At 33.3% G+C, this 17,609-nt stretch overlaps 2 protein-coding genes across 2 annotated transcripts in view; one reads left to right on the forward strand and one right to left on the reverse strand.

The window, feature by feature from the left end:
* The window catches only part of LOC149776485 (uncharacterized), a 150,238-nt gene that overhangs the window by 23,820 nt on the left and 108,809 nt on the right, over positions 1-17,609 (reverse strand). The window contains exon 2 of the mRNA XM_089940919.1: positions 3,801-3,829. Within this exon, the coding sequence (XP_089797045.1) occupies positions 3,801-3,829 (29 nt within the window). The remainder of the gene's footprint in view (positions 1-3,800; positions 3,830-17,609) is intronic.
* On the forward strand, positions 6,038-17,116 carry LOC149776486 (arylsulfatase I-like). Its single transcript, XM_089942550.1, has 10 exons — positions 6,038-6,131; positions 7,196-7,257; positions 7,599-7,700; positions 8,377-8,440; positions 10,351-10,448; positions 10,912-11,048; positions 12,137-12,195; positions 12,782-12,905; positions 15,681-15,853; positions 16,832-17,116. The coding sequence occupies exons 1-10, from the start codon at positions 6,038-6,040 to the stop codon at positions 17,002-17,004; spliced, it is 1,086 nt and encodes a 361-aa protein (XP_089798676.1). The 3' UTR covers positions 17,005-17,116.

Here is a 17,609-nt window from a genome sequence, read left to right on the forward strand (position 1 = left end):
CGACACTAAGGGGATTTTTTTCACTCTCAATCTTTCACCCCTAGGGGAGACACTGATAGTGTGTTGTATTGTTGTCTTTGTATCATAAATCTATCAATATGCTGCACAGGTATATCGTTTTACCTGTAATGAGCAGTAGCAATAACTGAATAACTGAAATTTCACTGTTTGATTACAACACACAGTGTTGAGCATGAAAATGCATTATAAATGCCTGAATGTACAGACCTTGCCAAATCATTCAATTCTGAAAATGAAGTTTAGATTTTCAGTCTTATAAAATTATCTGTAAGTACATGTATCAAAACCAAATATACATCATACATGCAAGCAATACAGGTGGCTAAATGGAAAACCTCTGAGTCATGACTTTGTAAGCTAGATGGTTCTTGTTGATGCACAATTTAATTTTATCCCTCTGGTCCACTTTTGGGGATATTTCTGGTAAATAAACTGTCAAAATGAAGTATTTTGGTACTTTAGACTATGATCACTTCTTCTGTGTTCATACACTGGAGGGGGGTATCAAAATCTTAGATGGTTAGATGCATGGTTTGTTTAGATGTGCATACAAAATTAACTTCTACCAAGGCAAATTTCGCAGAAAAATTCATGAAAATGAGGACAAATGGTCTACTATTTTACAAGAAGTTCCATTATCAAAAACTTAGACCACTTCTTTTTAACTGCCGAGTGTTGAAAACATTTCTAATATGCTAATGAGCATTAAAATGCTCCCATCAGCCACTGTGGCAGCCATATTGTATGTAAGATTGGCATCATATTCATTTTGACAAACTGGACACAATTCAAAGACTTTTGGTGAAAACCCCATGGTGATATGACCACATGTTATGAAAAATTTAGTGACAAGATTTTCAGTGTTCATTATGGAAGCCATATCTGATGTCAAATCAGCACCATTTTAATTCAGGAACAACTTGATAATTATTCTAGTGAAAACCACATGCCAACATAACTTTTCATTTAAGAGTAGTAATAACAAGACTTTCAGGATGGTTGCCATAATGGACAGCAGATAAACCACTTTTCATTTAATTTCAACTAGAAATTATAAGAAGTCATCTAACAAAAACTTAATGTTGGTAGTGCTTTCCATCTGGGAGTAGCGACAAGATTTTCAAGACGGCCACTCTGTTGGCAATAGTGGATATCATATCTGCACATTTTTTAAAATTTAAGACCAACTCAGGACACCATAAAAAGTCTTCCACTGAAAAAATAAATAAGACTTTCCATTCCAGCGAAGTAGCAATAATAGGATTTCATGATGGCTGCCTTGCGGGCCATATTGTTAGGGGGTACTCACAAGTTAATATGTACTTTTGAGAGAGTTACGTATGTAAGGTGAAGTAGTTTGCATTTAAAACATGCACAATGGAGAGAATGTTGGCATACCTCTATGCTACATTAATGTAATGTGGATGATATTTCTTTGGATATTGTACTTTTGGAAATTTTACATGATTTAAGCACACTGCTAACTAAAATGACTGCTCCCTTGTGTTAAAAAAATCAGCCTGAATTAGTCTAAAGTACACTATACATAGCAGCTATTAAAATAGGGAAAATGAATTTTGCCAGACTAGACAATACCAGCTTCTGAAAGTGCAATGAATGAATTACCAAATATATAAAATGTAAAAAAAAGTTATCGGCTCTTTTTTATACAATTTACCTCTGAAGTGAAAATGACCAAGTAGAGCTAGCACTTTTTTGAAAGGTGCACATCTGAAGTAAGGTCAAACTGTATACTCTATAACCCACAGTACACACATCAATCATACACCAAAATAAAGGGAATTAAAGGTTCTTTGAATTATACCTAAGATATACAAGGTCTTTTTTAAATAGCCAGTATAACCAGTGAGGAAAGCCGGGGAAATTCTTTTTCTTTAAAATCCTAACCCTATGCAAAATACGAAACTGTAGAGTGCCACCTTAATCAGATCAGTGCCATTTATAGTTAGGACCTCCTTTGCTGAATTGAAGACCATCAGTTGACCGCTGATAACTCTATACTTAAGTTTTAAACCAATACCACATGATAGTGAAATTTTAGCTACCCTACTCCACTGCATGATTCATTCAATTTCCATATGGCATAGCGTACATCTATGATTCTCTAGCCCTGTTTAATCTGATGATTTAAACTGAACCACACAGACCAGTGGCATAGGTGTCAACCCTTTGAGATGAAAACCTGTATGCCAGACCAATAAAAATCTTACAAACACTAAAAAAACTTACACAAAAAAATATATTCATACATTATATAAGATCAACAGTACTGCTTTAAAACTACACATATTTACATAATTATTTACATTTCTGAAACTTTATTTCATTCTTTATACTTATAACACTATCATCTTCCTGCTTTGGTTAGGCAAAGAAGCTTTTGTTGGATGCACCCTTCCTCATTTCAAAATTTCTTTCATGTCAGTTCTGTCCTGAATTGTTCCTCCAGATCATATATACTCGACACCACCACTTTAATGTCTTTACTGCATATTTTACAAAAAGCATGTGAAGATCCTAACATGAAAACATCTACAATGCCAGGGAAGACTTTAATCTGATCAGCCTGAAATTTGCCACAACTTCAGTCAGTGTCTTCAAGCTTGCGTTTGAGTTAGGCTCAGCCATTTGATGGATGGAATATTTAACTAGATGAAAGAAATATAAAAAAAATTAAAATTTTTAGATTTGACATAAAATATAGGAAGATCTCCCAATTACAAATGTGTTGGGAATTTATATTTTTTCCCATAAACCCCAAGCTATTATGCCAGGAACTCTCCACAAATTAAAATCAAGAAATAACAAAATTGACACAGTAGCAGTCTAAGTTTATACCTCATAAGCCGTTGATCGTTTGTATTAAAATTGCATATCTGGTGTTTGAAAAGTTATGAAATTGCAATATAAAGTGCCAATTTTGGTCACAAATTTGATATAAATTGGCAGTGTTTCATCACATATTTTCGAGCCATGAGAATGATGTCACTTAGTATCTGTACTACGTCCGTCATTATGGTAATGCATATTCCTGTTATGCATGATGTATATGACAAACTTAACTCAAAACTATAACAGCACAATAAAATGCTGGTGCTTAAGTCAGTATTTATTTTTAATTAGTATGCTGTTACAAATTCAACAAACTGACTTTATCTCACAGTATGAAAACTGATACATTTGATAGTAATAAGTATAAATAATAAAATAATGTATAAGAAAAGAAAACATACTTACTACACAGGTAGTTAGTCAATATTAGAAATCTGAGCGTCAAATTTCAGAGCGATAAACGACAAGATCTTCACACACAGGAGTTGAGCCATGAATGTAACTCGTTTCATTATCAAAGGAAAAGCTCGCTTTTGACGATGACTGAATTGGTTGTTCAGCCACTCTAGTTTCACTGAATTCTCATTCTAAACAAAAATTATGCTCAGAGTCCCTGATGCGAACATAACGAGAGAAGAAAAAAATTGTATGAAAAAATCATACAAAACGGTTGTACAGCCGTACACTGATGAAAATGGAAAAAATCACGTAAAAATTACAGGTAATCTGGAGAAGTTGACACCTATGCAGTAGAATAACATTATGCACTGACAGATCTGAGTATTAGCACTAATTCCTAAAGCTCTGAATTATAATATTCTGATAAATTCATAAAGCTAATTCTGAATAATTCATACTGCTAGAACCATAACTCATCATGAATATTTGTAAAATCCATGGAATCAACATTAAGAAGCATTACTCACCTGTCAGAATCACAGTAATAACCAAATACCTGTGGAATGAAAGAAAATGAAAGCTGAATCAGCATCACCATATGAACAAATGACCATATATATGAAGATATTGGAACTTATGTGGATAGAAGCCTTGAAGAAATTTTTTTATATCTTGAATTCATCTGAAAAAATTATGTTTACTCCATTTGGAAATCTGGAGGATTGTTAAAACCAAAGAAAACTAAAAAAAAAACTATATACTTTAATTTAATGAATCTGTTTAAAGTTTGGATTTTCTATTTTGAATATTCTATATCAAACAAAGTTATTCTTGTTCTCCTAATACAAAGCAATGACAAGACGATAAATAAAACCAATTAGTTATTCTATTTAATGTTACTGAAATGCATTCTGCATGCTTTCATATATATATATATATATATATATATATATATATATATATATATATATATATATATATATATATATATATATATATATATGTGTGTATGTATGTATATATATGCATTGCCACAGATGCATAATATTTAAGATTAAATGAAGCTTTTTTCAGGTAAAAGAAAGCATGCATTCAGTAACAGATTATATATGTGTGTGTGTGTATTCCAAACCAAAAATATACTAAAAGTAAAGATTTAATTAATCCATACAATACAGTTTGATGGTTAAACAGAAAAAAAGCAATATGTATTTCAAAAAAAATAATGTACAGGCTTCCCTTATATCTGCTCCTGTTTTCCTGCTACAAAAAGACCCAATACACAACATCTTTAGAACAAACAAGTAATGGGCACTATAATATAAATAATAAATGTTCAAACTTATTGTATTCTGATCAGTCATTAGTGATACGTAGAACAAGAACCTGTTCTTTGTATACTGTCAAATTTTGAAATGTATTGGACCTGAAAGTTGACTGCATTGAGCATTAAAATTTTCTCACATTTAATCCAGAAAAGTCTTTATGATGGGTCACCTCAACATTTCTTATTTTCTCCCCCCACCCACCCAGCATGTCAGTGTTAAAACTTGACAGGCTAGAATTTATGACTCAGAGAGATTGACCAAGGTAATGCTACGCTGTTCTGAGAAAGTAAACATTTGAGCTACCAACCATAACTGCATGATAGGAACCCATGTCAACTTATCATTTTCAAAGGGAAATTGATATGCCCCTTACTTCATTAATTCTATGCTGTCTGAAATCTGATGGAAGAAATATTATCTTAGGAAAAATTTAGGAACTGCTGCTTACAATTGGCCAGAGTAAATTAAGGTGTACACTTTGATAATAATGTGAATTTAAAGTGACGACCTTAGTTGAAATTCTTTAGTCTTAAAATTCCTGAGAGAAGAAGTTTGACTCCAAGGATGCCTAAAAAGGATAGTGCTTTCCTTCTTAAACAAGGACACCTATATAATCGGAAAGTAGGTGGTCAGCAAGAGTACTTACAATGAGCGTTACGAATAAACATTTGACTACGAAATTATATTAGATTAAGAACCATTTTATTCTTTTAGTTTTATTATCTGTAACCTCGACAGGTGGTTAGAGGCCTCTCGACGGAAACTATAAAGAATTATTTACTCTCTGCTCTATGTCCACATCGTTGTTTTACTTAGGATGTGTATTACTAAAGAAACATAGGACCAGCTTAAAACGAAATCCTATACGCACTGGAAAAGTGATAATTGAAATTAAACTTGCACATGGATATCTAGAAGGACACGTGCTTCGAATGGATTTAAACTTGCACGTGATACGGAGAGAGTTACAACGTTGATTATTTTATATGTGCTATTTATATTTGTAATACAAAATATGAGATAGAACTAAAATTAAAACTAAACTTAACAATCAGTTATGGTCATATAAATATATTTATATTTGACAAAGCTCGTCAGACCATCCAGTTCTTAACTTTTTATTTGACAAGGTTCTTCATCCGAATACGTTTTTAACTTAGTCTGAAGTCAATTGTCCAATAAATAGGGGTGGGGATGGGGACAAGTGGGAATTTCGTTCAAGTTCTTTACCCTTATAGTGTAAATCAATAATATAATAAACTGACAGACAAAAGCCGAACCATAGTACACAATAAACTGACAGACAAAAGCCGAACCATAGTACACAGATAGCAACAATTTCGAAAGAATAAGAAAATCCTTCTAGTATGCCAGCAGCGTAGAACCATCTATAAAAAAATTATTATAATCTTTTCCTATTTAGGTGGCATCTTGGGATGTGCAAATGGGAGTGTACTCCAACCTACCGCGGTTTTGACACCTTCCTCGGATATTACCAGGGTCAGGAGGATTACTACAATAAAACTATACGTATGTATCTTACCTTTCCACAGCTAGACCTTATTGTATAAACGCATTTGTAACAATGTACAGACGTGTCTAAAGCAAATTATCGCCTTAAATGCGGACAGATGTTTTACGTTGATGTGTCAGTAGCTTTCAGCGTGATAATTTACCAATAGTCTTCGTGTATGGAAATGATATAATCCAGAATGTCCTTGAATAAATTCACAATAATTCCAAAATAGTGACTGAGTCCTAAAGTCAATGAGCACTTTGTAATTCCAATGAATACTTAAACAGTTAAATCCTCTCAAGAAATAACTGAACACAACTAAAGGCGCATTCCACTACACAACTGTAAAAATTAGAATGTATAATTCTGATGTAAACAACCTTTTTATCTCCCACTTGTCCTATGTCGACTACCCATTTTCTCAAAATACTCTCCTAATGGAAATTTCCATAAACAGGGTCAGCTATGTGTTCTTAAAGTGTAGCTGTCAGCCTATCAAACTTCAGGTGGACAATATACTTTCCAAGGAGAAGAACAATATCCTGAATTCAATTCCAAGTAAAAATGTTTACAAGTACTATCTCAAAGTCTAGTATTACACTCATGAATGAAAATGAATTATTTACAATTTACAATCATGGAAAAAATACACAATATAGATATACATAACAGTCAGTCAGAATACAGAATATTGCAATTCACGAAGGCCCCAGAAAGTATCATAGTGACGCACTATAATTGCTAGTAAAATCATCCCGAAATGTCCGCGACACTTTCGACGATTTGGGGTAGAGGAAGGTAACAAGATATTCTCAAGGTAAAGAAAAATTGTTATTTATATTTTCTGCAAGCAACCTTTTAGTCCTGCTTTAAATGAAATCACATTGTATTATATATGAGTCACGATTATTAGAATCTGAGCAAAAATTTCTTAGTCTGGAGGGAACTATATATGAAAGCTTTTCATAAATGCTTTAGTCATATACACTAGTTGAAAAACTTTCTATGTAACCTCTTATATCATATATAATACAGTTTGTGTTATTTAGCAACATGATCATTATTCTTTCCTTTTCAGTGGGTGATCTAGATTTTCGGGATGGTAAAGAGGTTGTCAAGGGAGACATGACATATTCTCCGGTAACAAAGAATACACTTTGTACATATACATACTGCTTTCCCTGTCTCAGTGTATTGAACGAGTTTTGATCATTAAAATATCGATTTTTTTTGTGAATAAGAAAAAGCATACATGTATTGTAACAAACTACATTGATTATTTTAACGTCAATAGTCCCTATAGGAATTTGTTCTATAACAGAAATGTTCTTTTCCTGATGAGCAACCTAGATAATGTTCTGTTGAATTTTTTATTTTCCCATAATGCGCTCAGATGGTTCAAACTATTATCTCTTCATACTGATGAGAAAAGAGATAATTTATCTTTATTTGTCATCCCCACTGCATCTAAATTATTTCAGATTACCTATGCCACAAGAGCCGATTTTCTTATATCCAAGCACAACAAAAGCCAACCGATGTTCCTGTACTTACCATTTCAGTCTGTTCACGAGCCAATACAGGTGGGTTCGTTGTTCACTTTGGTAGATCTTTAGCGTTGTAAATACTTGCGGCGACAAGAGAGAACGAGCCAAGCTGTGTGACACCACCTTTAATTGCGCATATTATGAAATATGGGGATCGTTGGCGGTGTGCAGTGTGCAAACCGTTTGATGAGAACAAGAGAAATGTTTGATCCAGTGGGTTCAAAGAATTTCTTATATGTTCAGGGAAAGGTTTGTACGCTCAGTTTGATGCAAGATCTTAAACTCGTTATTGATACATGATAGATTGCGAAGTGCACAATACCTGAAATTTTAGCTTGAAAAACAACTGTATTTAAGCCACGCGTGCAGTTTAAATGTTTTGAGCACACAAATTGCACACGTCAAATCAGAACAAGATGTCAGATGAAGGGGAAATATCTGCTTATTTAACTCTTCTTAACAGATGTTATTTTATTGGTCTATGCTCATTCTACAAACGATACATTGTTTTAATCCATATATTTTATTCTCATTTCATAGCTTTTATACTTCAACAACAACGTAAAAAGAAAAAAGAAGAATTATTGGTTTATAAGAAGTATGTAATTTGGAATAAATTATTTACTTCTGTAAAACAAGTACATATTGCTTAAGCTTGAATTTGTGTTTAACATTATATATATATAATCTTTGTTTTGTAGCTATACTCAAGGTTCCGGAGAAATACGAAGATTTGTATCCAAACGTCAAAACGGAAGGAAGACGCAAGTATTCAGGTGATGATTACACAATTTATATTTGAAGGCGTGAAGTCAGTCATGAATATCACCCTGTTTATTTGGAGGCGTAAGGTCAGACAAAAATATTTCCCTGTTCATTTGGAGGCCTAAGGTCAGACATAAATATCGCCCTGTACATTTCGTGCCTAAGGTCAGACAAAAATATCGCCCTGTTCATTTCGAGGCGTAAAGGCAGACAAAAATATCGCCCTGTTCATTTTGAGGCGTAAGGTCAACAATGTTGCCGTGTTCATTTGGAGGCGTAACGTCAGACACAAATGTCACCCTGTTTCATAACTCTTTAAATTGACGATATCAAAGGGTACTATGCTCAGGCTCCGTTTCCAGTAGAATGTCTCAGTTGTCACGTGAAATCTTTTTCGAATCCTGCCATCCGAGCAACCTAGGTCGGCTGTCGTGGTGTATTGTTTAGGTCCAGACGCTTCGAACCCTGCAATCGATCCAGTTTTTATGTCTTGATGTATTGCATTACTCAAGACCTTTAATATTCTGATGTTGAAATAAAGGCCTTGTACATGCTAAACATTAGTTGTTGAAATCAAGGCATTGTACGTGCTATACATTAGTTGTTGCAATCAAGACATTATACGTGCTATACATTAGTTGTTGAAATCAAGGCATTGTATGTGCTATACATTAGTTGTTGCAATCAAGGCATTATACGTGCTATACATTAGTTGTTGAAATCAAGGCCTTGTACATGCTATACATTAGTTGTTGAAATCAAGGCCTTGTACGTGCTATACATTAGTTGTTGAAATCAAGGCCTTGTACATGTTATACATTAGTTGTTGAAATCAAGCCTTTGTACATGCTATACATTAGTTGTTGAAATCAAGGCCTTGTACGTGCTATACATTAGTTGATGAAATCAAGGCCTTGTACGTGCTATGCATTAGTTGTTGAAATGAAGGCCTCGTACATGCTATACATTAGTTGTTGAAATCAAGGCCTTGTACGTACTATACATTAGTTGTTGAAATCAAGGCCTTGTGTATGCTATGCATTATTTATATCACTATGCTCGGTACGGTCGTTAATTATCTTCCCTTCAAACCTGTTCGTCTGTTGCAAATGTTCTTCTCTGTGCTTATTCGGCGAAAAACAGCATCAGAACTTAGAAAAGAAAACAAAATTTAATGAGCGCGACGTTTTGACTTATGCAATTCAGCTTTTATATTGTTTTGTTATGGGATTCTTGATCCATTGTTGAAAGTATTGTAATTTCATTAAAAGTGTGGTAATTTCATTAAAAGTATGGTAATTTCGTCAAAAGTATGGTAATTTCATTAACTGTATGGTAATTTCTTTATGTCAAAAGTGTATTAATTTTTTTTAAAAGTATGGAAATTTAATTCAAAAGGATGGTACTTTCTTTAGTTTAAAGTATGGTAAATTCATTACAAATGTGGTAATTACATTAAAATCTTTGGTAATTTCATTAAAAGTGTGGTAATTTCATTAACTGTTTGGTGATTTCTTTATGTTAAAAGTGTATTAATTTTATTTAAAAGTATGGAAATTTAATTCAAAAGTATGGTACTTTCTTTAATTTAAGTATGGTAAATTCATTAAAAGTGTGGTAATTGCATTAAAATCATTGGTAAATTCTCAAAGTGTGGTAATTCCTGTATTTTAAAAGTATGGTAATTTAATTTTGATACATACTTTTCCAGAAAATGCAATGATACATATAGTGTTCATTGACTATGTGAATTTAATTGTTTGAGCTGTCTTCAAAGCATAACTTTTAGAAAAGATCATCGACTGGGGAAAAAGAATTGTAAAAAGCTGGTATAAGAAAATATGAACAAGTGGTTTGATATCTATGTGGCTTTGGTGTAATTGACATCACGTAAAACCGACTTTTTTAAAAACTTATCCAGGAATGGTTACTGCGATGGACGAAGCAATCGGGAATATCACGGAGAGTTTGAAACGTAACGGAATGTTTAATAACACTCTCCTCATCTTCACTGCAGATGTAAGAAAGAATTACTTTACTTTGAATTGTTTCAATGCACACGCTGTATGTGTACTTCTTTCTATGTATTCCTTTCTTTTAAGCTTATTAATTGTACGAATTAATGTTTTTCCTGCAAACAAAATGAATTCATAAAATTAATAACATAAATGTGATAATAGGGTGGGACGCTTAACTTTTAAAATTTTTTAGAGAAATACGCGTAAAGCAAAATTTATATTCATGCTACGGAAGGTATTAAAATGTTTTTGATCTTAGGTACACAAGTTAACTTACTTAGTGACGTGGAAAGAGCTGAATTTGTTAGTTTCATTCCTCTAAATTCAATAAGACCTTTTCAGTCACTGTTCTGGACGCGTAATTATACTTTCTTGCTATGGTTAATCTGCTCTGTATGTTGTATGAATGTATTCGTTACTGAGTTTAAGATGGTTAATCGTCACATATTTTATGTATATTTAAGAATGGCGGTTGGCCAACATTCTACGGGAACAACTATCCCCTACGTGGCGGAAAAACAACGGTGTATGAAGGCGGAACACGTGCTTCAGCATTCATTTACGGAGCTGGTTTGAAAAGAACGGGATATACATATGATGGGTAATTAATGGACATGGATGGTCAATGTATAGTATTTAGTAACTATTAAACTCATTGTCAAGCCACCTTATATACTTCTAAAGAAAACATTTAATTCCACTGTCAAAACAATTGATAGCTTGTAAAGTAATCATTAAACTCCACCTTCAAACACCTTAAAGCAGGGCCGGATCAACTCAAGTGTTGGGTGGTGGGAGTTTCCAAAATTTCAAGAGGGCTCTGACTTTCTTTGAAAGGACACCCAAAGCAAAAATCTCTTTGTCTATTTACTCAAAGTGTGTACAATAGCCAATAAACATGCGCAAGAATAAAACGATGGTCCCATTTCAAGTGACTACATTTGTGTGTGTTTGGACATTTTTTTGTTGGGTGGGGGGACCCCTCTAATCAGCCTTGTGATAGCCATATAAATAATTATTAAATTCCACTGTCAAAACACCATTTCTGGCTTCTAAACAAATCATTAAAGACCATATAGGCTTCTAATGTAATCTATAATGATATATCTTTGTAGGATATTTCTTTATTATGAAACGAATACATCGCTACTCAGTGCTAAAAATGCATGACAGACCCTTACTGCCTGTTCCAGAGACCGAGTAGATAAAGAAAGTATTCTGAAGTATAAACAGTGCCATATGTGAACCAGATATATTTCTAGGAAAGGATAACTGTGCATGTTTATTTTATATGATTGCATAATAATTGTATTTAGGAGGAAAGAAAGCTTGTCCCGTTTTATCGCCAATATTAACATATACGTTCTCAACATTTGTAGTTTTACTTTTATTTTATTTTATTGGATTGTATACAAGTGCAACCGAAACTTTCTTTTCTAAAAATGGGGATTAGTCTAAATAGTTCCAATATAATTCACTACTGTACTAATTGAGAATACGATTTATTATTTCTATACTCTATACAAGTTTGGTCCCAGAGTTTTTGCTTCAGCAATTTCAATTTAGTTCGATACGGTTTAGGTCCCTGAATTGGTTTATTCGTGGTAAAAGCGTGAACGTTGATTAATAAAAGGGTTTGAATTTTAACAACACAAGAAACATCACAACTGTATTATATTTTACTTTTAGATTGATTCACGCTGTTGACTGGAATCCAACACTGGTTGCAGCTGCGGGTGGACAACCTGGTGTGGTCCCCGAATATTTCATTGATGAAAAAAACTTTGCAATAATGTATATGACAAAGTTGATGGATACAAATACAATTCATGGTGCAATAGTGTATATGGCGCAGTAGATGAATACAAATACAGTTCGTGGTGAAATAATGTGTATGACGAAGTTGATGAGTACAAATACAGTTCATGGTGCATTGATGTATATGTCGAAGTTGATGAATACAAAATAGCTTTCATGATGCAAAAGTAGGCATACAATTTACGGGATGTTTGTTTGAGTATTGCAAGGTCGCATATCTGTTAAATTGTATTAATTTATTTATAAAAACTAACAACAGTCCTGCATAGAAATAGAATGGGCAGAGATCCATTTGTAAAGCTTACATTAGTTCTCTATAAAATACATTCTAACCTGATTTTGATGGTGTTTTAGACGTGATGCTGTCGATAAGATGGCCTGCAGCATAACAAATAAATGATACATTGAATGATAACTTATTTTACAAACTGTTAGAAGAGATTGTACTGTTAATATATGTAAAATGTTAAATAAAAACGCATATTTAGTTTTTAAATTCGCTGTGTTCTTTTGTAGACGCTGGTATTGACGGCATAAATTTATGGGAAGAGATACGGTCAGGAGCGGAATCAAAAAGGACAGAGTTTGTCTACCATATTGATGAAGTATTGACGCTTTATGAGGGACACGAAGCAATCAGGTGAACTTACATAATACCCATGATGAGTATGGTAAACGATAGAAGACGTCGAATACAATACCCATGATGAGTAAGGTACAGAATACAATACGTCGAATACAATGCCCATCATGAGTAAGGTAAAGGATACAAGACGTGGAATACAATGCCTATGATGAGTAAGATAAACGATCCAATGCGGTTCATCTATAATGCATGTAATTCCATCGAAATATTGCACACATATTTACAATATTTAATAATTTTTCCCCAGATGATTGTGTCTGAATTCAACGTCTACTATACAGCATGAAAAGAGTATCAACACCGTTTACTTGCCGTCGGGGCTTGCAATTAATCAATACTACATGTAATTCCATTGCCAAAATTGCATACATATTTAAACTATTCAATAATTTTGTCACACATCATTATGTGTCTGAATTCAATGGGAAAAAGTAACAGCAAAATTAAGTTAAGAAAGACGAAAGACGTGTACGGTTCATTACGTTCCAGGTTCTATGAACAGTGTCTGTACAAATTTCATACTGCTAAAAATTTCTCATATGCGTTTCCATTGCAAATTTCCAATAATTAACGCTTGTATGTCTATTCGTTTGAACGACTACAGCAAGAATAATTAACAATCAACACATGCTTTCAGCGTGCATATTACTTTTATTCAGATTTTGTGAATATCGAAAAAAACATGTGAAAGCTTCTATACTAATCACTGCGCAAAGTGCAGAGAACGACTTGCGTTTGTGAACTTGCTTTTCCTTAACAGTAAAACATTTTTTTTTAATGAAAAATAGGAAATTAATGACAAGTTCATAAACAAACACCATACAATTGTAAAACCCGAGAACTAAGTGCAGTAGGCCTGCGATGGTCACGAGTTACGTTTATAATTTTTTAAAGATGAACACATTTCCAATTTCGTACCTTTCAATTTCCAGCTAATAAAGAAAACATTTACCGTTCAACTGATTGCGTCTAATAACACCGCCAAGCCCAGCAAACCTCTGGCTTTCTTTTCGTAAACGTTTAGTTAATTGTAAGAATCTTTTATCAACCACCGCATTGTCTGCTGCTTGGTTCTGTATGAAGTTAAAGAAGAAACACATGTCGGTTATTGTTTGAGCAACGATTGTATACAGAATTAATTAAAGACAATCATAAAGACGACTTACTGGGTTTACTCATGGAACAGTAATAACACTTCAAGAACCTATTGAAATTGTTACATTTCAGAAGCCAAGCCATGATCGTATTAGATTTTAATTTGTACGCGAACTCTTCCCCAAAATGATAATAAACATTTTACATACTATTTCTCGTACTTTAAAAAAAATGATTTTCCGGGTACGAGAAAAAAACACGTACATGTATTTAAAATTTCAGGAACCACGCCACGATCGTATTATATTCGAATTCATACTCTTCCCCAAAATGATAATAATTTTTATTGCGCAAAGTGCACTTTCTTTTCCAAAACGGTAAAATATTTTTTATAAAAAAAAAAATAGGAAAATAAATAACGAATTCATAAGAAAACCCCATACACATGTAAAACCCGAGAAATAAATGCAGTAGGCCTGCAATGGTCACGAGTCACTTTTATAAAAAAAAAATGTACAGTTGAACGCATGTACAATTTCATACCCTTTAATTTTCCAGCTAATAAAGCGGACATTATTTACTGGTCAAGTAGTTGCGTCTAATAACACCGCCAAGCTCAGCAAACATCTTGGCGGCTTTTGTTTTTGGATGTTTATTAAACTGTGAGAATCTTTTATCAACCAACGCATTGTCTGCTGCTTAGTTGTGTATGCAGTAAAAGAACAAACACATGTTAGCTATTAATTGAGCAACGATTGTATATAGAATTAATTTAAGACAATCACAAAGACGACTTACTGACGTTACTCATGGACCAGTAATAAGTAACATTTGCGATAATGTTTATTTTGGCGTAACAATTCAAGAACCTGGTGACATTGTTAAATTTCAGAAGCTACGTCACGATCGTATTATATTAAAATTCATACGCGAACTCTTCCCCAAAATGATGATTAACGTTTTACCCACTATTTCGGGAGCCACGCCACGACCGCGTTATATCCGAATTCGCGTTATAGCTGGGTTACACTGTACTATAGTCTCTAAAATAATTTATAAAGAGTAATACTGAGAATGAATATTTTGATCGAATTTGTCATATTTTGCATCTAAAATCAGTAATCAGTTTTACCAAAAATGAATGTAGAGCACAGATATCAAGGGATATACAAAAATATTTTAGACATAATTTATAGGTACATCCAAGAAAGATATCACTGATTACAATAATAAGTAACAACTAGCATTTTTATTATCTTTTTAAGCCTAAACGTTCATACCACGCCCCATTCCTCGCTGTTGACGGAATATATATATATATATATATATATATATATATATATATATATATATATATATATATATACACTCAGTTAGATAATACAGAGGGGTCTAAATTTATATTCATTAGTTGAAATTCAATAGAGCTCAATAATAGTTTGCAATGATACCTGCTTGATGTGCTCTGCATATTTTACTAATCGTCAGCTTCAGAATGTCCATTACAAATATAGAAACATTGGATATTCTATTAACAATGTTATAACTCCACGAATGTTGCTTGAGAACGTAATGCTACAATGTGGCATACAATAATTATGTTATGTTTGAAATAAAACCAAAACTGAACGGTTTTTGAAAGAAAATAATTTGCATAATTGAATCTCTATATAGGGTTGGAGACTATAAACTAATACAAGGTTACCCTGGACCTTACCCCGGCTGGTACAAGCCTGATGAATTTACAGCTGACCAGAAATTTGATTACAGACATGCGGATTATCTTTGGTCCTATCAGAAAGATAATTCATCGATAGATATTGGAGCAGAACTTTTTAACGTAAAAGGTACGTTAGTATTTAAATGTTTAAGATATTCAAGATACTCTCTCTCTCTCTCGTACATGAAACATTTTACTCGAAACGTACCCTTTGTCTCCAAGATATAGGCTTTATCTATTTTGTCAAGCCCCAACGGTGCCAACCGGTAGCTTTGCCGAGAATCACGTGGGTAGTATAGCCAAGTTTCTATTAAGCATAACGTTTAAAATGTATGTATGTATGTATGTATGTATGTATTGTGGTCTCGGGTTATGTCGGTAGAATACTGGTTATTTTGTGCATTTAAAAGTCACGTTCCAACAATGGAATATTTTTTTTCTTCAAAATGTTCCAAATAAACATAAATATGACATTTCACAAAATGTATGTATGTATGTATGTATGCATGTATGTATTGTGGTCTCAGGTCATGTCGGTAGAATACTGCCGTTTAAAAATCACGTTCCAACAATGCCAAAAAATTCAAAGTGTTCCAAATTAACATAAATATGTATATCCGCAAGATAACACGTAAAGATGTAAAAGAAAGTCTTTATAAGCTATATGAAAACAAGATAGCACATATAAATTCCTTAAAATACTGTGTCAACCACAATCATGAAAGAAGTCCAAGCTTTTCTCTGAGGATATATATTTTAAAGTCTTCTTAATGGAGTTTCATTTTAGATTAAATTTTATGTAATTGTCTAAATTTAGAGATATTGACTGTTCATAACGTAGAACAACTATTGGCAGCCTTTTCGGTTTCTTTATATTACAGTTATTACAATTGGCTGATCACGGGGTGATCATGTAATTCTAAGAACAAACGTATGATTAAAATAGGTCATCTAGACCAACTCTATTATCTGTTCAAAGGTCAACTGCAATATGGTGTCCAGTATCGTCATTCATATGTACTCTCACATTGAGATTTGTACGAATATGAGGCATGTTTAGAATAGCAATTGTAACAACGCTTTAGTGTGTACATAATCATTGCAGATGACCCCTATGAGCACAATAATTTGGCACGAGAACAGCCTGCTTTGGTTAAGAAGATGCAGGGAATACTTGACGAGTACAGAAAACACCTTGTTCCTGCCATGCATCCCCCTAACGACAAGAAAGGAAATCCATCGAACTTTGGGGGTGTCTGGACACCCGGGTGGTGTTAATTTTGAATCCAAAGAAATAGACATTATAAATCAAAATGCGTGTGAACTTTATTACAAACTCATCATTCTTAAATTTCGCTTGTTAAATCTCAATAAATACATGATCACCATACTGCGTTTTTTTGTTTTGTTTTTTGTTGCCAATCACTGCAGTGCACTATAATGTGTTTTGATTATGCTCTTCTGTGAGGGGCAGTCGTAATTTGTAGAGTGATACCAGTACTTTTGTCTGTTACATTTTGGTTTTTGGTAATAAAATACTTTATTGGAACAAACTCCCGATTTTCTTCTCAGTCTTATTAACGCATGTCCTTGCTATTTTGAATGCTTCAGATGCAGAGGCATCCATCAAATTAAGGTCCGAAAAGTGTAACGGTCATCCAAATGTGTTCATCATCACTCATTAAGCTTTCAACTGTAATAAAAAATTCATTTTGTATCAATATAGTGGTCACGTTAATTTAAAAGGGTTTAGTCTGCAGAATTGTTCCATAGAATCGCTCTCTTCTCAATCGTGTCTGTCTGGCTTAGGAATTTCGAGAATTCTTGGAGACTGTTTGCCATGTTGACAATTCTTTTAAATTTCGCGTAATTATGCTACTCTC

Source organism: Sinohyriopsis cumingii, chromosome 18, assembly GCF_028554795.1.
Source record: "Sinohyriopsis cumingii isolate HCF-2022 chromosome 18, ASM2855479v2, whole genome shotgun sequence".
In the NCBI taxonomy this organism is placed as follows: Eukaryota; Metazoa; Mollusca; class Bivalvia; order Unionida; family Unionidae; genus Sinohyriopsis; species Sinohyriopsis cumingii.